This window comes from Falco cherrug, chromosome 7 (assembly GCF_023634085.1).
Source record: "Falco cherrug isolate bFalChe1 chromosome 7, bFalChe1.pri, whole genome shotgun sequence".
NCBI classification, from domain to species: Eukaryota; Metazoa; Chordata; class Aves; order Falconiformes; family Falconidae; genus Falco; species Falco cherrug.
The window spans coordinates 48461675-48482426 of record NC_073703.1 but is presented as its reverse complement, the minus strand read 5'-3'; the positions used below and the strand labels follow the sequence as shown (position 1 = coordinate 48482426).

General features: G+C 40.6%; 4 protein-coding genes across 17 annotated transcripts in view; 2 read left to right on the top strand and 2 right to left on the bottom strand.

Moving 5' to 3' along the window:
• The first annotated feature begins 1784 nt into the window (after positions 1–1784).
• On the top strand, positions 1785–5317 carry RAG1 (recombination activating 1). Its single transcript, XM_005441067.3, has one exon. The coding sequence runs from the start codon at positions 1805–1807 to the stop codon at positions 4913–4915; it is 3111 nt and encodes a 1036-aa protein (XP_005441124.3). The 5' UTR covers positions 1785–1804; the 3' UTR covers positions 4916–5317.
• Positions 5318–12805: 7488 nt separating this feature from the next.
• Positions 12806–14779, bottom strand: RAG2 (recombination activating 2). The gene has a single exon (XM_005441068.4). It carries the CDS (start codon positions 14777–14779, stop codon positions 13178–13180), a length of 1602 nt encoding a protein of 533 aa, XP_005441125.2. The 3' UTR covers positions 12806–13177.
• Positions 14780–15001: 222 nt separating this feature from the next.
• On the bottom strand, positions 15002–19473 carry LOC129736484 (proline-rich proteoglycan 2-like). Its single transcript, XM_055715979.1, has 2 exons — positions 19366–19473; positions 15002–15670 (listed from the first exon to the last, which is right to left on the bottom strand). The coding sequence occupies exons 1-2, from the start codon at positions 19471–19473 to the stop codon at positions 15002–15004; spliced, it is 777 nt and encodes a 258-aa protein (XP_055571954.1).
• IFTAP (intraflagellar transport associated protein) overlaps positions 15184–20752 on the top strand; it is a 43656-nt gene continuing 38087 nt past the window's right edge. For 11 of the 14 annotated variants that reach the window (XM_027807993.2, XM_027807991.2, XM_027807996.2 and 8 more), the window contains exons 1-2: positions 15692–15810; positions 17108–17157. The gene's annotated coding sequence lies outside the window, so the exon portion shown is untranslated. Of the gene's footprint in view, positions 15196–15622; positions 15644–15691; positions 15811–17107; positions 17158–20752 lie in introns of those variants that run through there. The other 3 variants (XM_055715688.1, XM_055715690.1, XM_027807989.2) reach the window with 3 other exon arrangements.

Sequence of the window (20752 nt, the reverse complement as noted above, 5' to 3'; positions counted from 1 at the left end):
ATTGCTCAGGGTTTCAGAGATTCTGAAGGTTCTGCTGGAGATGGTGATGTTACACAAAATTGCATAGGGTGTTACGTAGAAGAAAAGGATCTGCAGGCAGTATAGGGCAGCCAGCTATTCAATTATTCTGCAGGTAATAGGAACACAAGACTCTTCAGGGGCAAACGGGTTATTGCTTAGTGGATAATTTTACCAAGTCTGTCACAGGATGCAGCCAAGAAATTGAGTCAGTAGTAATGCTCTGAATACATCTGGGCACAGCTGCACATCACAGATCTATGAACAGCAGAATATAAGCAGGCATGTTGCCAGGCTGGATCGGTGATGGACAGCAGGGGTCCACAGTGCAGACAGAGATATTTAGCAGTATAGGCAGCTGGACGGAGCAATGCAGGCAGATGGAGACAGTGGTATGGGCAGCTTGCTCTCAGTGGGTTGAAATGAAGAGAAGCTGGGAAGAAAACAAATGTAAATTTTAGTTGCCAAGGCCTAATGAACAATTTTGAAGTTAAACACAGCTCTTAAGGAAAGAGCTTAGCAGACTGATACATCATTCTGAATCTGGAACTTATTCAAAGCATGCAGTCCTTCCCCAACAGGCTCTGGAAGACCGTACTGAAATTATGCTTTATTGAAAGGTTATACATGAAATAGTCACAGACACACCCTGAGCATCATCACTTTAGACCATGACTTAGATGTATTTCTTATGAAGGACACCTTCTGAATAGATACTAAACTGAGATTTCTAGCAAGTTATGTGAATTGTGAAGTGGTGATATAATCAGTTAAAGAAACCACAGCCATATGCATGTAATTTCTATTTCTAGTGTATAGTCTTAATGTATAGTTTTCCTCATTTTTAGAACTCACACCAACCAGATCAATAAAAAAATAAATAAATCAGAAAACATACATGAGTCTTCTCTGTACTGTTTACTTGGGGCACTTCTCATAGCCAGCTAATGAAAAATAAGTGAGTCACTTTTGTTACTGTTTCTACACAATTTTGTGTTCTAAGTCATATGCAGTAGCAAAAAGTTTCAGTGTTTGAGGTGAAAGTTCTGTATTTATTTTTATACAACACCATATTTCCATGCGACCACATTGATATTACTTTTAGCTGCATCTTTATGAAAAACTAAAATTGGGGTCAAATTTGAAGACATTTTCAGCTTTCCACTACCAGTGAACCTTACAGAGAGGGTTCTCAGCAAGGGAATTGAACAGACGACTAAATTACAACGTATAAATATTGTCTCCAGACCAAATCTGCAGCCAGTATAAATTGCCGTATCTCCTTTAAGATCCAGGGGACTATAGTGCTTTGCATCAACAGAGGATACACTCCTCCTGCTTTAATGAAGCTACTCACATTCATTAAGCATGTGCTAAAGTACCTTACAAATCTGGGGCCTGAATAAAGCCTACACTGGGTTCAAGTAGTATGTGCTGCTCGGCCCATGTAGAATGGTATGTATTAGACACTTCAGGTCAGATCAAGGACTAACAAGTGGTGTGAGAGCAGTGGTCTGGCTGATTTAGATAATATAGCATGAGACAGACAAAAGTCTATCTTTCAGACACCAATCTGAGTACTTATCCGAGATACCGAGTGGCCACATCTGGGCCTCTCAATTCAGTAGGTGTCTTGGGACAAGTAATTCACTTTCACAGCATTTCTCAGTTAAAGTGATTAGGACTGTTCTATTAGAAGCCATGGTGTTATTATTAATTTTGGAAGATAAGCTAATTTACAGCTTCTTTCTCTTTCTCAGGTGATCTGGTTTCTCCCAGACTGCAGATGTCAGTAGCATCACAAATGGACCTGCCTGAAGAAATTCAACATCCATATACAAAATTTTCTGAATGGAAATTCAAGCTGTTTAAAGTGAGAACATTTGAAAAAACACCTTCTGATGACAGCCAGCACACAAACAAAGCCCAGGCAGAAGAGGTCACTTCTACAAACAAAGAAATCATACTGCATAAAGATGAAGCAGTGCTGAGAGGAGAAAAGATGGAGTTAATAGGCAGTAGGCAGGCACTTGAGAAAGATGCCAACGACATGAAAACAGAAGACAATAAAGCTCATCAGAACAATCTGAAGCAACTTTGCCGCATCTGTGGAGTTTCATTTAAAACTGATTGTTACAGGAGGAGTCATCCAGTGCACGGACCAGTGGATGATGAAACTCTGTGGCTTCTGAGAAAGAAAGAGAAAAAAGCAACCTCTTGGCCAGATCTTATCGCTAAGGTTTTCAAAATTGATGTGCGAGGAGATGTTGATACTATCCATCCCACTCGATTTTGTCACAATTGCTGGAGTATTATCCATAGAAAATTCAGTAATACTCTATGTGAAGTATACTTTCCAAGGAACAGCACAATGGATTGGCAACCCCACTCCCCAAACTGTGATGTGTGCCACACTACCAAGCGTGGAGTCAAGAGAAAAAGTCAGCCATCCAGCGCACAGCATGGCAAACGTATGAAGACCGTTGCAGAATGTGCTCGAATAAACAGAGCTGTAAAGAACCAAGCACAGATAAACAACAAAAGTTTAATGAAAGAGATTGTCAATTGCAAGACTATACATCTCAGCACCAAGCTGCTTGCAGTTGATTACCCAGTAGATTTCATTAAATCCATTTCTTGCCAGGTCTGTGGGCATATTCTGGCAGATCCAGTGGAAACAACATGTAGACACTTGTTTTGCAGAACTTGCATCCTTAAATGTATCAAGGCTATGGGCAGCTATTGCCCATCCTGCTGGTATCCTTGCTTCCCTACTGATCTGGTAACCCCAGTGAAATCCTTCCTGAACATCCTTGATAACCTGAGTATAAGATGCCCTGTAAAGGAATGTGATGAAGAGATCTTGCATGGAAAATATAGCCAACACCTCTCCAGCCACAAGGAGATGAAAGACAGAGGGCTCTACAGCCATATAAATAAAGGTGGCCGCCCAAGGCAGCATCTCCTGTCTCTGACCAGGAGAGCTCAGAAACATCGTCTGAGAGAACTGAAACGTCAAGTCAAGGCTTTTGCTGAGAAAGAAGAAGGCGGTGATATAAAGGCTGTATGCATGACATTGTTCCTGCTAGCTTTAAGAGCAAAAAATGAACACAGACAAGCAGACGAATTGGAGGCTATAATGCAAGGGAGGGGATCTGGACTTCACCCTGCTGTCTGCCTGGCAATCCGAGTCAACACGTTTCTCAGCTGTAGCCAATATCATAAAATGTATAGAACAGTAAAAGCTGTCACTGGGAGACAGATCTTCCAGCCTTTGCACGCTCTTCGCACTGCTGAGAAAGCCCTTCTACCAGGTTATCATCCATTTGAGTGGAAACCTCCCTTGAAAAATGTATCCACTAACACAGAAGTGGGAATTATAGATGGACTATCAGGATTGCCACACTCAATTGATGACTACCCAGTAGACACAATTGCAAAGAGATTTCGATATGATGCAGCCCTGGTTTGTGCCTTAAAGGACATGGAGGAGGAGATTTTGGAAGGCATGAAAGCAAAAAATGTGGATGACTATTTGAATGGTCCCTTCACTGTGGTAGTAAAAGAGTCCTGTGATGGAATGGGAGATGTCAGCGAGAAGCACGGAGGTGGGCCTGCTGTCCCAGAGAAGGCCGTTCGCTTTTCTTTCACAGTCATGAACATTGCTATAGCACAAGGGAATGAAAGTAAGAGGATCTTTGAAGAAGTAAAACCCAATTCAGAGTTGTGTTGCAAGCCCTTGTGCCTTATGCTGGCTGATGAATCTGATCATGAAACTCTGACGGCAATCCTGAGTCCCCTCATAGCAGAAAGAGAGGCTATGAAAACCAGTGAACTGCTACTTGAAATGGGAGGAATCCTGAGAACATTCAAATTCATCTTTAGGGGTACAGGATATGATGAGAAACTCGTGCGGGAAGTGGAAGGGCTGGAGGCCTCAGGTTCCACGTACATTTGTACCCTGTGCGATGCAACCCGCCTGGAGGCGTCCCAGAATTTGGTCTTCCACTCCATAACCAGGAGCCATGCTGAAAATCTGGAGCGATATGAAATATGGAGGTCCAACCCATATCATGAATCTGTTGATGAGCTCCGTGACAGAGTGAAGGGTGTTTCAGCCAAACCTTTCATTGAGACCGTTCCCTCCATAGATGCGTTGCACTGTGACATTGGCAATGCAACAGAATTCTACAGGATATTCCAGATGGAGATTGGTGAAGTTTACAAGAATCCTGATGTGTCCAAAGAGGAGAGGAAGAGGTGGCAGTTGACGCTTGACAAACACCTCAGGAAGAAGATGAACTTGAAGCCTATGATGAGGATGAGTGGAAATTTTGCTAGAAAGCTCATGTCCAAAGAGACAGTAGAGGCAGTATGTGAATTAATAAAGTGTGAGGAAAGGCATGAAGCCCTAAAAGAGCTAATGGACCTTTATCTGAAGATGAAGCCAGTGTGGCGATCCTCATGCCCTGCTAAGGAGTGTCCAGAATTGCTGTGCCAGTATAGCTACAATTCACAGCGTTTTGCTGAGCTTCTGTCTACAAAGTTCAAGTACAGATATGAGGGCAAGATTACAAATTATTTCCACAAAACCCTTGCTCATGTTCCTGAAATCATTGAAAGAGATGGGTCCATTGGGGCCTGGGCAAGTGAAGGAAATGAGTCTGGAAACAAACTGTTTAGGAGGTTCCGAAAAATGAATGCCAGGCAGTCCAAATGCTATGAGATGGAGGATGTCCTGAAGCATCACTGGCTATATACCTCTAAGTACCTCCAGAAGTTCATGAATGCTCATAAAACGTTAAAAAGCCAGGGCTTCACTATTGATCCAGAGAACAGTTTAGGTGACTCCTTGCCACCGGAGGTCTTGGAAAGCAATGATTCAGAGGAACTCTAAATGTAAAACACATTTAGTGCTGGCTTTGTGATGGTGTGTATCTGCAAGGAGGCAGCTTCCGTTTCAGGCCTGCAGAGGTACAGGGAAGTCTGAAATGATCATTTTTACACTCCCTGTTAACGGTGCTGAGTGGAGTTTAATAAACACCATGTCTGATGGGAGTTTCCAAGAGGCATTCCAGTGGTGCATTTACCAGTTGTTATGCAAGATGAAAGCAGAAACAAATGCAAAGAAGGGTCTTCAGTTTATTTTGGTCTTAGAGTGCTGTTTATAAGTGAGAAAGCCAAAGTAAACAAGTTTTTATATAAAGTAGTATTTTGGAATGAATATGAATATGGAGACTTATGACAGTTGCTGAAAAAGGGAGCAGGGCTGTTTGTTCTGTTTTCTTTTTTACAACTATTTTACTATTTACTTTTTAAGAGGGTTTGATTATTTTATTGATGGTTCTTTGGCTTTTATAGATTCCTCAGTGAGACACAGTAATTGTTTTTGGATAAAGTTCAGTTATTTTTGTATAAAATACTGACTAAAGATGCAAACTTTGATCTCACAAACTTTAAAAAATATTATTGTTTAACATTTATATTATAGTACTGCTTAGGAGCAGATGGTGGTATCACCATGCTAATTTACTATATGAAGATATATATATAGGAAAAATAGCTGGAATTTTTTAAAGATATTTTTTATCATTAGTCTGTTTACTCAAAAATCCAAACGTGCACTTGCGCTCCTAACTCAGGATTTACAGTGCCTTGTGGTTATCTCACTATACAAAGTACCTTCAACTTCTGCTGTGTAGCTTTTTGCTTCATGAGCATTTTAGATTTCTACAGTAACTTCAGTATATAGTACAATTTGTATTAGTAGAGTTTTATTGGGTGAATTCCTGACCTCACTGAAGTCGCCAGTATACTGTCACTAATACCAGCAGGCCCACAGTTTCATCAAGTGACTTCAGTCACAGCAGACCCGTTTCTCAGGAGATGGATATTACCTCGATCAGATACACGCCAGTGTTCTGATCTTCTCTATTAGGATGTTTCACTGTATCTGTATCTGATACTGTATCTGTATCTGTATCTGATACTGAGCTTTTTCACACCTGGGATACACCACACTCAGTCTCATTTTCCACATCTGTAAAAAAGAATGATGTTTATGAACCTCAAAGACAGCTGGCATACAAGATCAGTTAAAAAGCAATGAACCATCTTGAAGTTATTGCATACTGTATTTTACATTATTACAGCAATGTTTAGTTGGCATTCCTCCATATTATATTAGATGAACCATTTTGTTGGTGGTATTTGCCTTTCTGAAGTGGTATATAGTATATTCATATTCTAAAATTATATGAATTTCTTTCAATTACATATCGTGAAATATACTCAAAAGTACCTGAGATGCCCTGAAATCATCCAGCCTTTCAGATTTGCACCTGTGGCTAAGGCATTGCTGTGTTTGGAGTAATATTTCTGAAACAAGAATCAATGCAGAAACAATCAAAGCATGGATCTAAAAGAATCCGCTTTTTGTTTTATTCTGATGTGGCAAAAGTTGATTTATGACTGTAAGTAAACCACAAACTTAGAGGAGTAATGGTCTGAGGTTTGTTTGGTAGTATCTTGTTCATGTTATTTATTATATATTTGAGGGTCTGATATTTACCATGTATAGACAACAAAAAAATTTTTAAGTGTTAGTAATTAGTACAGATATTAGTGTTATTCTGATTATGTATTTTTTTTAATTGAAATACTATTTTTAAAGTATTCTGTAATTTAGGATTTTGTTTTAATATAGTCTCTTTAAACATAGTTTAACATGATGTCAAAATTTGTAGTTGGAAATAATGCTTTCTACTTGAAACAGTTACTTTTCTAAGCAGTCATAAGGAGTACAGAGTCTTTTGTATGGTCTACCATGTACACCTGCATTTACTGAGTGTTCATTTCTAGATGAAGTTATTTTTTTCAATTCTTTGAATAAAACAAGTATTTCCCATAAAGCATAAAAAGCAGGTTTACATAAACATCATTCTTTACCAATAGATGCGGACAAGTACAGCTGTTTCCCAGGGAGTATAAATATCAGGGATAAAGAGCATCCTTTAGCAATAGATGCAGATATAGATTGCATTTTTGGTCTGCATATATTTCATTATGCAAATAGTTGCACACTTTTTTCTTTGTATGTATATTTGGGACAACTGTATTACCTTATGTTTTATTCTTGGCTCTGCTTGAAAAACCTAAGGCCTAGTTTAACAATCCTGACTCACCTCATGGTGATTTTCACTCCATTTAGATGGTATATTCATTTTTTGCTGCCTTTTGCACAGAAGTGAATTTCACCCCCAAATAATCCAGACCTGTTCATTGCAATGTATTTGTGTCACTGGACTCACAGACCAGATTTTGTTCCTTTTACACATGTAATTTTAGTGACTCAGCTAACATTTCCAAATTCCAATTCACTTTAATGAGCTGCTGATGTAACAGCAAGTGATCTGTCTCACTGCCTTCAAAAGGGTTGAGTAAGTTTTATCCATATATGTATGATTTCTGAAGATGAGGCTTATATCCTGGGTAACTCATCAGACTGAACAGAACCTGGACAGGGATACAGGGATGCAGTAGCACGTGAAAGTATTCTTTTGTGAAATATTAAGCCATCAAGACACATTTTACATTCCACCAGCTCTGGGTAGGATAGCTGACAAAGAGAACTACCGCTATTTTTTTTTTTTCTTATTTTCTTTTATTTAGACTGGAATCTAGTTTAATCATCTTTTTCCCCATTGTTGACATCTTCTGTAAATTAAGAGACTCTGAGAGTTTTGAATTCATAGAACAAACGGCACTGAAAGGGTATGTACCTGCAAGTGAAGCTTTTGTAAACAGGCATAAAATAACAATGCTGCATGAAGACAGTCATGCATCGGAAGGCAAACAAATTCTGACTGCAGACAGGTGCATCATGTAGTTACGCAGTCTATTGTTTAGCTTTTTGATTTTGAAGAGGTTTTAGAAAAATGGAGAGACTTTTATTCATGGTACTCTTTCAAACGTGCACTTTTTAAAAAAATGTTAATACTTGGTACAAATCCTTCAATAATTCATGGTAAATAATTTTCTTGTTCTGAAATTGTATAGACTGTAGTTTTTATACAATCGCATTATGTATCTTATTTTGCTTGCTTTAAATCAAGGACTTTGTATTATGAATTGCCATGTTATGAAATTATGTGAACTATGTTAGAAGCTGTGATTCTGGTCTCTCATATTTTTTTCCTCACAGGAATAATTCTATTCATTTTAAGCAAATCAGCTTTGACTTTTAGTTAGGTAGTTCAGAAAGATTCTAGATATTTACAGAATCCTAATTTCTGACTACACTGAGTTCTGTGCTTTGTCTCACTGCACAGCTTCAAAATTTTATTTTTTTTACTGTGTTACAGTTTCTTAATTCTTGAAACCTGTTTAAAATAAAATTCTTATAAATATTTAGGTTTCCAGCTTTGTATTTCTTGCCAGTTTTTTGACTATGCACATAATTTCATGGTAACAGTCTTTTCATTCAAATTGTGGATGCTTTTCATATTTAGACCATTCTAATAGCCAGACAGCTGATCCAGCCCTGTTCTGGAAGTCACTCAGTTAAACACAGATGAAGATTACTCTGTCAGTCTCAGCAATCCTTTCAGCACCTTTCCTCATAGGCAACTATTAGATGGAAAACTAAACTAATTTAAAAACAGTTTTATTTAGTCTGTAAATGGCTTTTGCTTCATTTTCAAATACCATCCCAGTGTTTGTTTAAAATCAGCCTTGCACTGCTACATCCATGCTTCTATGTTAAGCCTCTTTACTGGCTTCTAATTTTGGCTCCCTGTCATAGACTCAGCTGCAAAGATTAGTTCCCATCTACCTTTCAGTTCATGATTTGTAGCTTCCCTGTATTCCACTTCAGAAAATCTTTCTTTCTTCCTTGCAATGATATCTCAGGGTCAAAAGACTTATGTAAACCAACTGGTTTGGATGGAATTAATGATGAGCAAATTAAGCTACCTGATTTACTTGTGCAATCAGGTAATTAGATATCTAATTTCTGGACTTTATATCACCAACTTAGTTCTTTCCTGTTGTAATATCCACCCTGACCTTGAATAAAAAATGATGGATGGGAAAAACAGAACTCATATAAAACAAAAATCCAAGCCCCAGAGAGTTTCCTGGTAAATTAGGATGATTTAACTCCTTTATTCATAAATCTATAATAACTGACTGGATTTTACTTTCCGTGTAATCCCATTAGGATTGGGATCAGATGAAGACTAATGAGGCCTGTCACCGCTCTTCTTCAGAGTACTGTTTTTAGGTGACTGAATATGGCATAATTTTCAAACAGCTGACCAGCTGCAATTCCTAAGTGTGGGAGATTTTCTGCCTTCTGCATCAAGCTTAATATTGCCCATGATACAAAATAACACATTAGAGAGGATTTAATTAGCACTTTTTCTAGCAGCACTGGGAGAGAGGTCAAGAGGTATGTTTTCAGTGCCCAGCTCTTCGTCTGAAGATGGGCACCCTGAGCCAACGGACAAGGAAATACACAATAACTGCCACCTGAAGGAGGTCCTGCACACCTGCGGTAGTGGCCAGTGTCCTGTTCTTCCTGCATATGTGTACATATTGAGAAATCAGAAGCTTTACAAGGTTATTATCTTGCTCTTTTTAAAGAAAAAATGGGCTTTGGTGTTACAATTTTCAAAGGTCAAGTAAAGGCACCAAATTGGACTTCGATTTTCAGAGGCTGCTACTCAAGCCCTTCCCTGAAGTTAGCCTTGTTTGAAATGGTATAGGGTAGGAAATCAAATACTGAGGGAGCTATAGCCACCAATCATAAAAGAAAGAAGCCAGTCCTTCTGTCTTTAATAGATTGAGTTTAGCAGTAAATAACGTTACAGATTCCTTTTCAATCTGAATTCAATCTTTTCCTTTTGCTTTGGTCTCCCAGTTGCATTAATTTCCACTCCTTTCAATGGTCTACTGGTACAATGAGTCACTCTGAACTATGACACATGCTTTAGTGCTAACACTAAAGTTTTTGCTGTGCCTTTCCTGTAGATTAATCAGGTACTTCGGTGTCCAAGCACCTTTCAATACCAGTAAAATCCATATATTATTCTCGTAAAAGTTGATAATAACAAAATAGTGTTACTAAAATGTGGCTGGGAACCATGATGCTGCTGCTGCTTGTGGTTACAAAACACATAGGTCAGTTGGATACAGACACAATAGAGACTTACTTCTGCACTCAAATCTACTTCATTTTATCTTCTAATTCTAACCTGCCTGGGGAAGAAATATCTTGTATTGATTAGCTGGTTTTGAAGACAATCAATGCTCTAACAAGTACATGACTCAAAAGTGTCATCAGAAGTATCAAGGAATTAAGTACTTTCTGCAGTCTTGAATGCTATGTCAAGTGTCTTCTTTACAGGTTGATGTTGATATATCTCTTTATGTTCAAGTCCTCTGGAATATTATATTTAATGTTACTTATGACTTCCTCTCCCTGCAGTAACTACAGTCTCTGAGCTGTGATTTAACGCTGCTTGTACTGCCCTTCACTGCGATGCTGGGACATGGTTTGACCAAGCAATTTCTCCCTCCTACTCAAATAAACCACACATGGAAAAAACCCCCACAGCTCAAACATACAATACACTAATGTTATGGGCCTGATGAGGCATATCGTAAAGTCTGACTGTGAATTGCTTTTTTTCATAGCCACAGCCTTAAAGAACCACAACTCAGATAAGAGTTGGAAGGGGCTGCAATGTGTGCTTGTGCTTGCTATATGCTGAGCGTACCTGCACACAGCTCCTAAGGGCTCAGGGAGTCACTGCAGCTGCATGAGTTGGTTCTGGGAATTCAGACATGCTCCCATCATACTGCAACCACAACACCAGCACCTGGGCCACCAGGCTTTATCACAGGCAAAATGTCACTTCTTCTAGGCAAGTGTGGAGCTCTCCCTTTGGAAAATGTTTCCATCCTTTTATTTGTCTGCACTAGCTGACTAATTTGTCACACAATGTGAGGTCTAAGGATTTTGAGATAATGTCAGTAACTGGGAGAGGTAACAGGCAAAAAACTTGAACTGGACATTGCCAAGGAGTTCAATAAATAATTGTGGGGAGTCTTTTGATGTTGTAAAATGGTGAAGGAATGAGGGGTGGAGTTTTTTTGTGTGAGTATATTGTTCCCCTTTGTTGGTCTTCTGATGATGTGGCTTTAATTTTGGTGTGGATTTTTTTTGTTGTTGTAAATGAAGTCTATACAAGAGTATGTGATGAATGTATATTTTACTGACAATTCAGCTGAGTAAGACCTATGACTAACCTACAAAAGGGGATGTTGACTATTGAATTTCACCAGTTGGAAGGGACTTTACATGGGCATGATATTCATTTATTCCTTGGAAAAACATATAGCACTATATACTCTGAACTTGCATAAAGTAGCATGACAAAGGAAACAGGAAGCTGGCATTGAAATCTATGAATTTATACCAGTATCAGACTGGTGAGAGGGGCAATATACTTCCCGTTTACAAGCTCTACCCAAACTGTAACCTTCCTCAGTACATGAAAAGGTTGGAAACAGAAAGTTTGCGTGGTTGCCCTTCACTTTCCTCTACTGTTGACTTGAGTTGCAAAGGTTTCAAGGGGAGTACTGTGCATACAGGTCTGTGTTGACAAGAATACTATGCTACACATGCTGCTTTGTAAAGTAGTGGCTGCTCAGGGTCTGTATAGTGATCAAATGGCTGACAGCTGCTCCTGGTTTTCTTTTTTATTCAGGGGCCCAGCATGAGAGCTGGACTGTGAATACTGCAGTATTATTGCTGGCTCACAACCGTTGAGCTGATGGTATTGATTTTTTGAAAATATGTTTGGAGCAGTAATAAAAATAAAAAATAAATTCAAGAATGATGAGGCTTTACAAATAGCCAATAAAAGAATCCACCAAAAAACTTAGTAAACTCTTGGGCCATTCAACCTTGACAATGTCCTTTTCAATCCGAATCCAATCTTCTCCGAATGCTCTGAGCAGCCAGCTGCGTTTGTTTCCACCCTCACAGTGCCCCACTGGCTCAATGAGTAACTTTGAGCTACAGCTTGCACTTTTAAGCTTTCACACTCTACACAGTCAGCCTGGGCAGAGCAGAGAAAGAAATGCATACTGGAGGACCTCAAGTAAATGAAAGTCCCGTTCATCAGAAGGAACTTCTTCTGAAGTGAATGGGAGGTCACAGTATGGGGTGGCTGTGAAGCTAGACCCCTTATCAGATTTCAGATGGACCTCCCAAGCACACATACTGTTCTTTTCATAGACTTAGGGATTTGCAGTGTTTGGTTTACCCCATGAGCAGGTGAAAAAGATGCAGTATTTTTTATTATTATACATTTTATTAGCTTACTAGATTTTCAAAAATACAAACACAAAGCAGTTCTTGAGCACAGTAGTTTAAAAAAAGCAATATGATTTTTGCTATGAGATGATGTTCCACAACTGTAGCCAAAACTGACATATAATCATTCAATACCTCTCAAAATCAAAAATTAATTATCCAGAATTAAATGCTCCATATGTAAGCTTTCCATAATGGATGTCCCTGAAGAAAAATGACCCTCAGCGTCTGAATATTTCATTACTTCTGACACAAGGGACTTAAGCCACCACTTTCATTTAAAACCAGAATAATTAGTCTAATTTTATTTCATTACACAAACGTAAAATTGGAGTAATGCAGCTATAAATTAGGCCAAATACTTCTAAAACTACTCAATAAGATAAAAAATTTAAATCGGTAATAGAATGTCCTTTATGGACAGATGCTAACAGCACTGAGTACATGGGATAATGTCTTATTCTACCAACAGTTCCATTAAACTCACTGGGGATAACTGGGGAGTAAGTTACAGCATAAAATACACCACACAATTACCAGTTACCATTGTTTGTACAATGTCCTCTGTGATGGGGTTCCTATCCAGATATCACAAAAATACACGAGACAAAATAAATTCATGAGCTTTGAAATCTAACTGAAATATTGAGATAATCGAAATAAATTAAATGAAAAGATCTCTTTGAGCTCCAATAATCCATTCTGCTTGAACCATTACTAGCTGTCTTTGAGACTGCATTTCCTCCCAGGTGAATACAAATCATCAGTGTAAATCTATTCAAACAATCTCCGAAGAAAGGACTTTTTTGTTGGCGTAGTTAACTTCATGGTTGTCTTTTTGCGCAATGGTTTCATGGGTTGCTTTTTCAGGTGCACCTTTTTGGGAGTTTGTAGCCCTTTATTAAGGTGAACATGCTCATTACAGAAGTACTTGACATTTGCTTCTGAAAGACGTAGGAGCATGCTCTCTGAGAGATCCATACATTGTGCGTGGACCCAGTGGCCAGTCCCACTGGAACACAGGATCATTGCCGGCTTGTTGAGCTCTGTCGAATAGAAAGGGACCCAGGTGTTAATGTCAATATTGCAACTGGCAGAGCAGGTGATCCAGTAGCCTGTTTCTGATTCATCTTCTTCGTCATCTTCATTGTAAGTGTCAGTATCATCAACATCAAAGCTATTGGCTTCAGCACTAAAACAAAACTCTTCCGAATCTTCAAATGGAGTGGAGTCTCCAGGGTCTTCAGTCGATGTTTGACTGCAAATTTCTGTTGTCAGTTCTTCCTCCTTGTCATCTTCTGCTCCTTTGCATTTCAAAATGTAGAAGTAGTGAGCATCTGAGATTAACTGTTTGTTGGCCCCTGGAATGCCCAGCAATACAGACCCTTTGCCCATATCATAGCCAAACCACACCCTGCAGTGTTTAATATCTTGTGTCCAGTCTGGGCCCACCCTTTCAAGAATCTCTATCTTACTATCTTCCAGAACTATTGTGTTACACGCCAACCGTTTCTGGCTGTCAGACTGGTAGCCCCCAACAAGGACAAATTCAGTATCACTCATTTGAGTCACTATAGCACTTGACACAGATATTCCCCCTGGCAAGATGGTGCAGGTAACAGCTGGGCTGCCCAGTGGGAGATCAACTTTCAGCTTGTACAAGCTGGGGGACCTGGTGTTATTTTGAAGTGAATGACCTCCCAAAATGTAGACTGTATCGTTTCTGGCAACAGAAACATGGAAAGCAAGTCCATCTTGAAGCTCTGGAAGTATGTATGATGTACAGCATCCAAATTCAAAATCAACGAGAAACACAGATGGCAAACAGTCAACTACACTGTTCCATTTTTCAGTGGTTCTTTGTGCAAGAGGAGTGTATGACCTCCCTCCAAATATAACACTCACGCTTTTTCCCCGGCTATGAACTACGTTAATTGTATGCCCGTATCTAGCTTCAGGGACATCTCCACCCAGGTCTTTCTCAATGCATTGGAACATGGTTTTCTTGCTGTTTTTGCTTACCAGACTCATAACGTAAGCCTTATCAGAAAGGTCATTATTAGGTGTTTTCCCACCGTGGATGATATATTGGCAGTCATCAGACTCTGCATTGCCTCTGAGTGTGCAAAGAGCAGGGTAGCGGAGAGGGGGGAGGTAACAGGAGTCTTTAGAGAAGGTGGCTGGTTTCATTTTGAACTCATCCTGCTTTATATCGAGGAGGAAAACACCAGTGGGACAGGACCTCTTTGGCCATCCTTTCTGCCCAAAGAAGAAAACATGCCCATCAAAATTCAGGAGGGAGAAGCCTGGCTGAAGCAAGGATGAATTACTGGAGGCCGACACCACCTGCAGCAACATTTTGTCTGATTGGGCCATAGTGTGGTCAGTGTCTGAGAAAACAAGCGACAAAAGAAACAGATGAAACATGCTTTAGAGCCCACGAGCGTTGTTTAGGAATACTTAAGACATTGTATTGAAGTTGCATTTCAGTTCGCACTTTGAGACCCCAAAAGTGACCCGCTTCTGCTACTCAAGACACGAATCAAGCAAGAGCTGTGCGTTCGGCGGGATTTTGTACCACCTACGGCCTGTTAGCGCCTAACACCCGTACGGCCCCGCGCTGCTGCGGGCCCGGCCGCTGCCATGGGAACGGCGGCCCCGGCGCCTGGTGGGACCGGTAGTTCGCGCTTGGCGCCTCGGCCCGGCCTGGCCTGGCCCGGCGCGGCGCCCGACCTCCCGGCCGTGGGGCCGCGGGGCGCAGGGGTTCGCGGGCACGGGCAGGCAGGCGGCGGGTGAGTGGGGCCGCAGGACCGGGGTCGCCGGCGGTCGGTCGGGGGGGGTCGGGTGTCCCGGCGGCGGGATTCGGCGCCGGAGGTCCGAGGGCGGAGGGAGCAGCGGCGGGGATGACACAGAGCGGGCAGTTCCCTGCCGGTTTCTCGCCCCGGGGCTGCCGGGCTGGCCGGGCTGCAGCCGGCCGGTGCCGCAGGCCGCCTTAGCTGGCGGCGCGGGGTTTGCAGGGAAGGGCGGGGGTCGCACGGCCCCGGGCCCTGGGGTCAGCCGCGGGCGGGCCGGGCGCCTGCGCCCCCAGACGGTCCCGGGCCCGCCTGCCTGAGGGGCCCGGCTGCCCCCCGAGTGAGCGCCCCGGTTGTGGTAAGAGTGGGGGGTCCCCTCCCCTCCAGGCCCCTGAGCCCGGCCCCTGGCCGGGGAATTGCCGTCGTGTCGCCGAGTCGGTGAGCTGAAGTAAGTGCGTACATAGGCGAATGCAAACTCCAGTTGAACATTTTGCAGGTTTACAAAGAAAACATCAAGATTTGTTGGAGATGCGTAGGAGCAGCCGGTGCCAGCAGTATTTCTGACCGCGCAGGTATCATTGCAGTGGCAGAGGTGTAGAAGCTGTTAGTGCTGGGGTGAGTCTCGCACACTTGTGCCTGCTTGAGGTAGCTGTGTGGCTTGGGAGTCCAGCTGCCAGAGGTTTTCATACTGTGATCAAATTCTTCATCTCTGATGTTTGCTCATGCTTTCATGAGCAGGTTTCAAGGGGTATCTTTTGCTTTTTTCCCTGGTTTCTACAAAAATTTGAAAGCGTTGCTGTAGTCAGCCTGGATAGTAACACTGAGTGAGCTTTGGAGAGCACAGACACCAGAAAGGGAAACTGACTGGTTCATTGGCACTGTCCTTGGTGACAGCAGAGCTGTGCCTTTTAGTAAACATGCAAGTTCTCTGTCCCAGACTTTGCCAAATCCCCAAAATGTAAAGGTGTGAACTAGCTTTCAAATACAATATTTGAAAAAAACCCAAAACAAACAACCCCATAAACCCCAAACTTCTACATTTTAAAATATAATTCCCTGTTTTGAAATCTTTAGGATTCATATTTTCCTTGCTCCTGCTTTTCATTTTGCTCTAACAACAAATGCCAGACACACAGGGTTTCTTTTATAAAGAGGGATGGGTATCTTCTAGTCATGTGACATCAAAACCTGGGGGCTCTGGAACAGCATAGTGTACCTAATGAGAGTCACTGTAAAATTACGGGAATTGATGAGACTGACTATATCAAATTACCATCTTTGCATGTTCTCATGCACCACAGGAACTGTTATGCCTCACTCCTGTACTGTCTGTGCAGAAACTGGTATGCAAACTGCTGTGCTAAAATGCACATCTGTCATTAAATGCTTTCAAAGGTAGGTAAGCTTGGTCAGATATGCTTAGGCCAGAGCACACAGACAGAGGAGGCATAACCACTACTGACTCTGTTAAAAAAATAATCTGTGGAATAGCTGTCATGTCTTTTTGCATGTTGTGGAATCACCCAAAGATCATGATCAGGTTCTATTCACTGTGTAGCCAGTCCTTATCCCTCTGCCCTGAAGGTGCTGGTGGTTTTGCACATTTGGATTCCTTTTTGGAAGTACTGGGGTGCAGGTGAAGTTCAGTTATGAGTTAATTAAATTATAGAGAACCCCAATCTGAGCATGTCAGTATACGTAGCAGGTTTTGTTCGTATTATTTGCATGAAGAAAAAATTGCCAAGTTATTTACCTTCAGGCGATAGGCTAAACAGAAATCTCTGCTGCTTGTTTCTTACAGCCATTCAAAAACGGTGGTGTTAGAGGAGTTTGTACTAAGTTGAGTTTACTGTGTTAGATTTCCTTTGTCTCTTTCATATTGTGTCGCTACTTAGCTTCTTGGTTTTCATAGGGTCTTCAGAAAAGTATGTCTTCCATACTGAAGATGCCACGAGCACATCTGTAAGTATTCTGTATTTTGTAACAATAGTGTTCTACATTTGTCTGCTGGTTTGCATTTTAAGTCTAACGAGAATATTAAAAATGGGAAGGAATTTAGTTGAAATGCTGGCATTCAATTTTTATTCTTACATATACTTCAGGCGCCTCCAAATGTGACAATTACTGTTGTCCACAATCTCACAAACTATTTCCCAAATATTGAGCAGTACTCAGTTCTGAAGAGTATACTATCTGCAGAGACTGTTGCAGATATAGAGTGGAGAAAAGATATAGAGTGGATGAAAATTATTAAAAGTGAGATTGATAAACACACAGAATTTACTGGTTATACAAACATACTTAAACACACTTCCTCTGTGTCATTCCTTAATATTTATTGAACTTTACATAAGCAAGCAGTTCAGTAAGTAACGGAGGGAATATTTATCCTAGATTCTCTGGCAGAAGTAGCTCCTGGGGCACTTGCTGGAATTGCTTTTTCTTTCCAGGTTGTTCATGCTAATTATGGTGTGTTAATAGAGTGTGGTTGATCTTTGGCTATACTGGCCTCCACCTCTAACCTTCCAACACCACTGATTCCTTTGGGTCAATGCTCATCTGTCCCTGAGCAGCTTCAGGGATCCCAAAAGGTAGCAATCTAACTTTATAACCAAAAATTTTAAGTTTTTTTTGTGGCTTTATGCTCAAAACCACGTCACTGTGGAGCTGGATTAGCATCAGTGTTAGTGCGGTGGGAAAGAGACAAATGCCTTTGTTGTGGGACAGCACAAGATAGAGGGGAAAAGACAGTACGAGAAGTGAAGATGGTTAAATAGAGAAGGGTGGAGTTACACAAACAATTACCAGTTATGGTGACTTGAGTCATACTTCATCATATTTAGCATTTTTTAAAAGATGAAGCTCCAAGGATTATACAAATAAGTGAATCTCAGCATTACTTTTATAACCCCTGTATTTGAGGAGCGAACTGGACAGATCTGACAAGCTAAACTAACAGAAAGAAGAAAACAAATATTTTCCCCTATTTTATTTTAAAATCAAACATTATTTTTAACTGTTTTTTTTCCCCCAGTTATTAGTTGTATGTCAACAAGAGATTACAAGGAATTCAGATATAGATAGGTTCGTTGGGAGATGTATTTACAGAAGGATCATAAATGAAGAGAGAAGGTGCTTTCTAAAAGCACTAGCTAATGTAGTTTGAAATGTGCTTAGTATGGAAATAGATGGACATAGTTACAACTTGTATGTGGGGTATTATTTCAGAAACTATATAAAGTGTATATATATATATATATATATATATATATGAGAAGTATAGGATGAATGTGTTTTAGAAACAAGGGGTAGGATTCAGGTGCCTAAACATCAAGTGGCATTTCACATGCCTTTGGATGTTGCTCTTCTCTTCTAGCTTCTGCATGGAAAGTGGCAAGTCTCCCATAGGTCCTTTGTCCTCATAGATCTAGGGTTTATACAATGTCACTAGATCACTGTGTTTAGGCAGTGAGTCACTCACAAACACTGTTTACTACTTACTGTTCTCTTTGACCCTATGTAGTAATTGTTCACCTGTGTGCAGTGCCTCTTACTCAAATAGGCAACAAAAACATTTTAAACAGGAGAACAATGAATAATCAGTACTGTTGTTTAGCATGACGTTTCATATTAATATTTGTCAACATTAAAAAATACCATATTAATAATAATTTCACAGTAATTTGAATGCTACCAAATAATGAATTATTTGATCTTATGAACTGTAGCAAACCCCAAGCACCTTTCATTTACACAAAGGTAAGGTATTTGAACAGCATTAATTGGACACTGAGAGAATGGATTGCAGGATAGCATGGAGTCTTAGTTGGTAAGTGCTCATTCCTGACCATTAAATTCTGTCATTAGTTTGCAGCTACTTTTAGCTTGGCATGAATACAGATATGCATGGTAGAATTAAATTTATTTTGCAATATTGTATATAGATTTTTTTCTCCGCCTGATCTGCAGAGTCTCCCTTTGCAAAATGAAAAAGCAGAACCCTGAAAAGCAAGTGCTGTTCCCAAATTCTTCACAATCAAGGTCATATCCAGACACCCACAGAGCTTTGAAGTCCTCTATAAACAGGCTTAAGGAAGGAAATTTTATATAATATTGCTCAAAACATTTGTTAAGTGTTTTGCTTTGGGCAAAACAATAAGTTAGACATACCTGGCTGATAGAGGGTTTTTGTGTCTTCCGAAATCTTTCTATGTAATTGGGATTCGAATGTGAGCACTTTGAGGAATCTTCTCTGACAGCACTGGGGGCTTGTGGCATGGAGAGACAGCCTGATGGAGGGGAATCTATCTGCGTAATTTGCAGATGTGCTTCTGAGTCTACTGTGGCTAACCGGCTGTGAAATGTTGTTTCCCCCCTACCCCCAGCCTTAGATGGCACAACAAGAAACCTGCCAGTCTCCAGAAGCTTTAACTCTTTGTAGTAGAACCAGACCAGAGTGACAGTAGATTCCTGTTAGTTTGATTGTAAATGTAGAACATGCTCCTTTATTTTTTTTACACTGCTAAACCTGCCAACCTCATGAACATCTTTTGGAATTTTTCAGTGCTATTGTAACAGAAAAATGTCATCTAAAGTAATTTTAATAGCTAGTAAAAGGAAACAGCTACTGCTGATTGGTGTACTACTGCTTTTCCCAGGAATGCTCTGCTGCAAGTAGGTAGTGACATTGAAACAGAGCAAAGGAAATGACAAATGTGTGCAACCCAGTGAGTGAGGGCTGACTAAAAGTCCAATTCAGAGTCCACTGAAGTAATTAGGAATGTCTTTTTTTCTGCTTCACTGGCCCTCTGATCAGACCTTAAAAGACTAATAAAACTTTGCACCCTTTTGTGGCATTTTTCATCAGTTTCACAGTGCTTTTCTCCAACAAAAAAATAATTAGACTCTGGGAAGTCCTATGGGAACATATCCTTTCAACTGCTAGCAGTGCTAGGGCACAGAGGATGAGCCACTTGCATAACATAGCACAGCAAATAAACATAAGAACCTGGGAAACAGTTCACTCTTTGTGGCTCCCTGCTTTTGTTTTGCCAGCCCTACCTTCACTCGCTCCTGAGTTACAATACCTGCAGCGCAGTATTTCAGAAATAGCTCGTCTCCCATTTGGAACTGCTGTGAGAATAGAAAGAGCCTGAAATGGAATTTGATCAGTACAGCAAAGCAAACATACCAAATGTTTGCAAAAACTGTCTTGAGACTTTGAGTAGCTGTAATGCAGATAGGATGTGGTGATGTTTCTCATCTGAAGTACAGCAGCTCTAAGGCACTGGGCCCAGTAGTGTCTATATGGCATATTCTCAACTGAAACGAAGGTAAAAGTAGACTCTGCTACAGAGTTCAATGCTGAAGAACTGATCTTATCCCAAATGTAAGGGCATTCAGATCACATTTATTTCTATTTTCGGTAGCATCTAGATACTTGACAGCTTCTTACCCAAGTGCTTGACACAGTCTGACCCTTGTTTGGTTCTGTGATCAAAGATCTACAAAAGCTTAAGAGAAAAATCCAGCCCCCTCCCCGGATCTGTCTCATTTA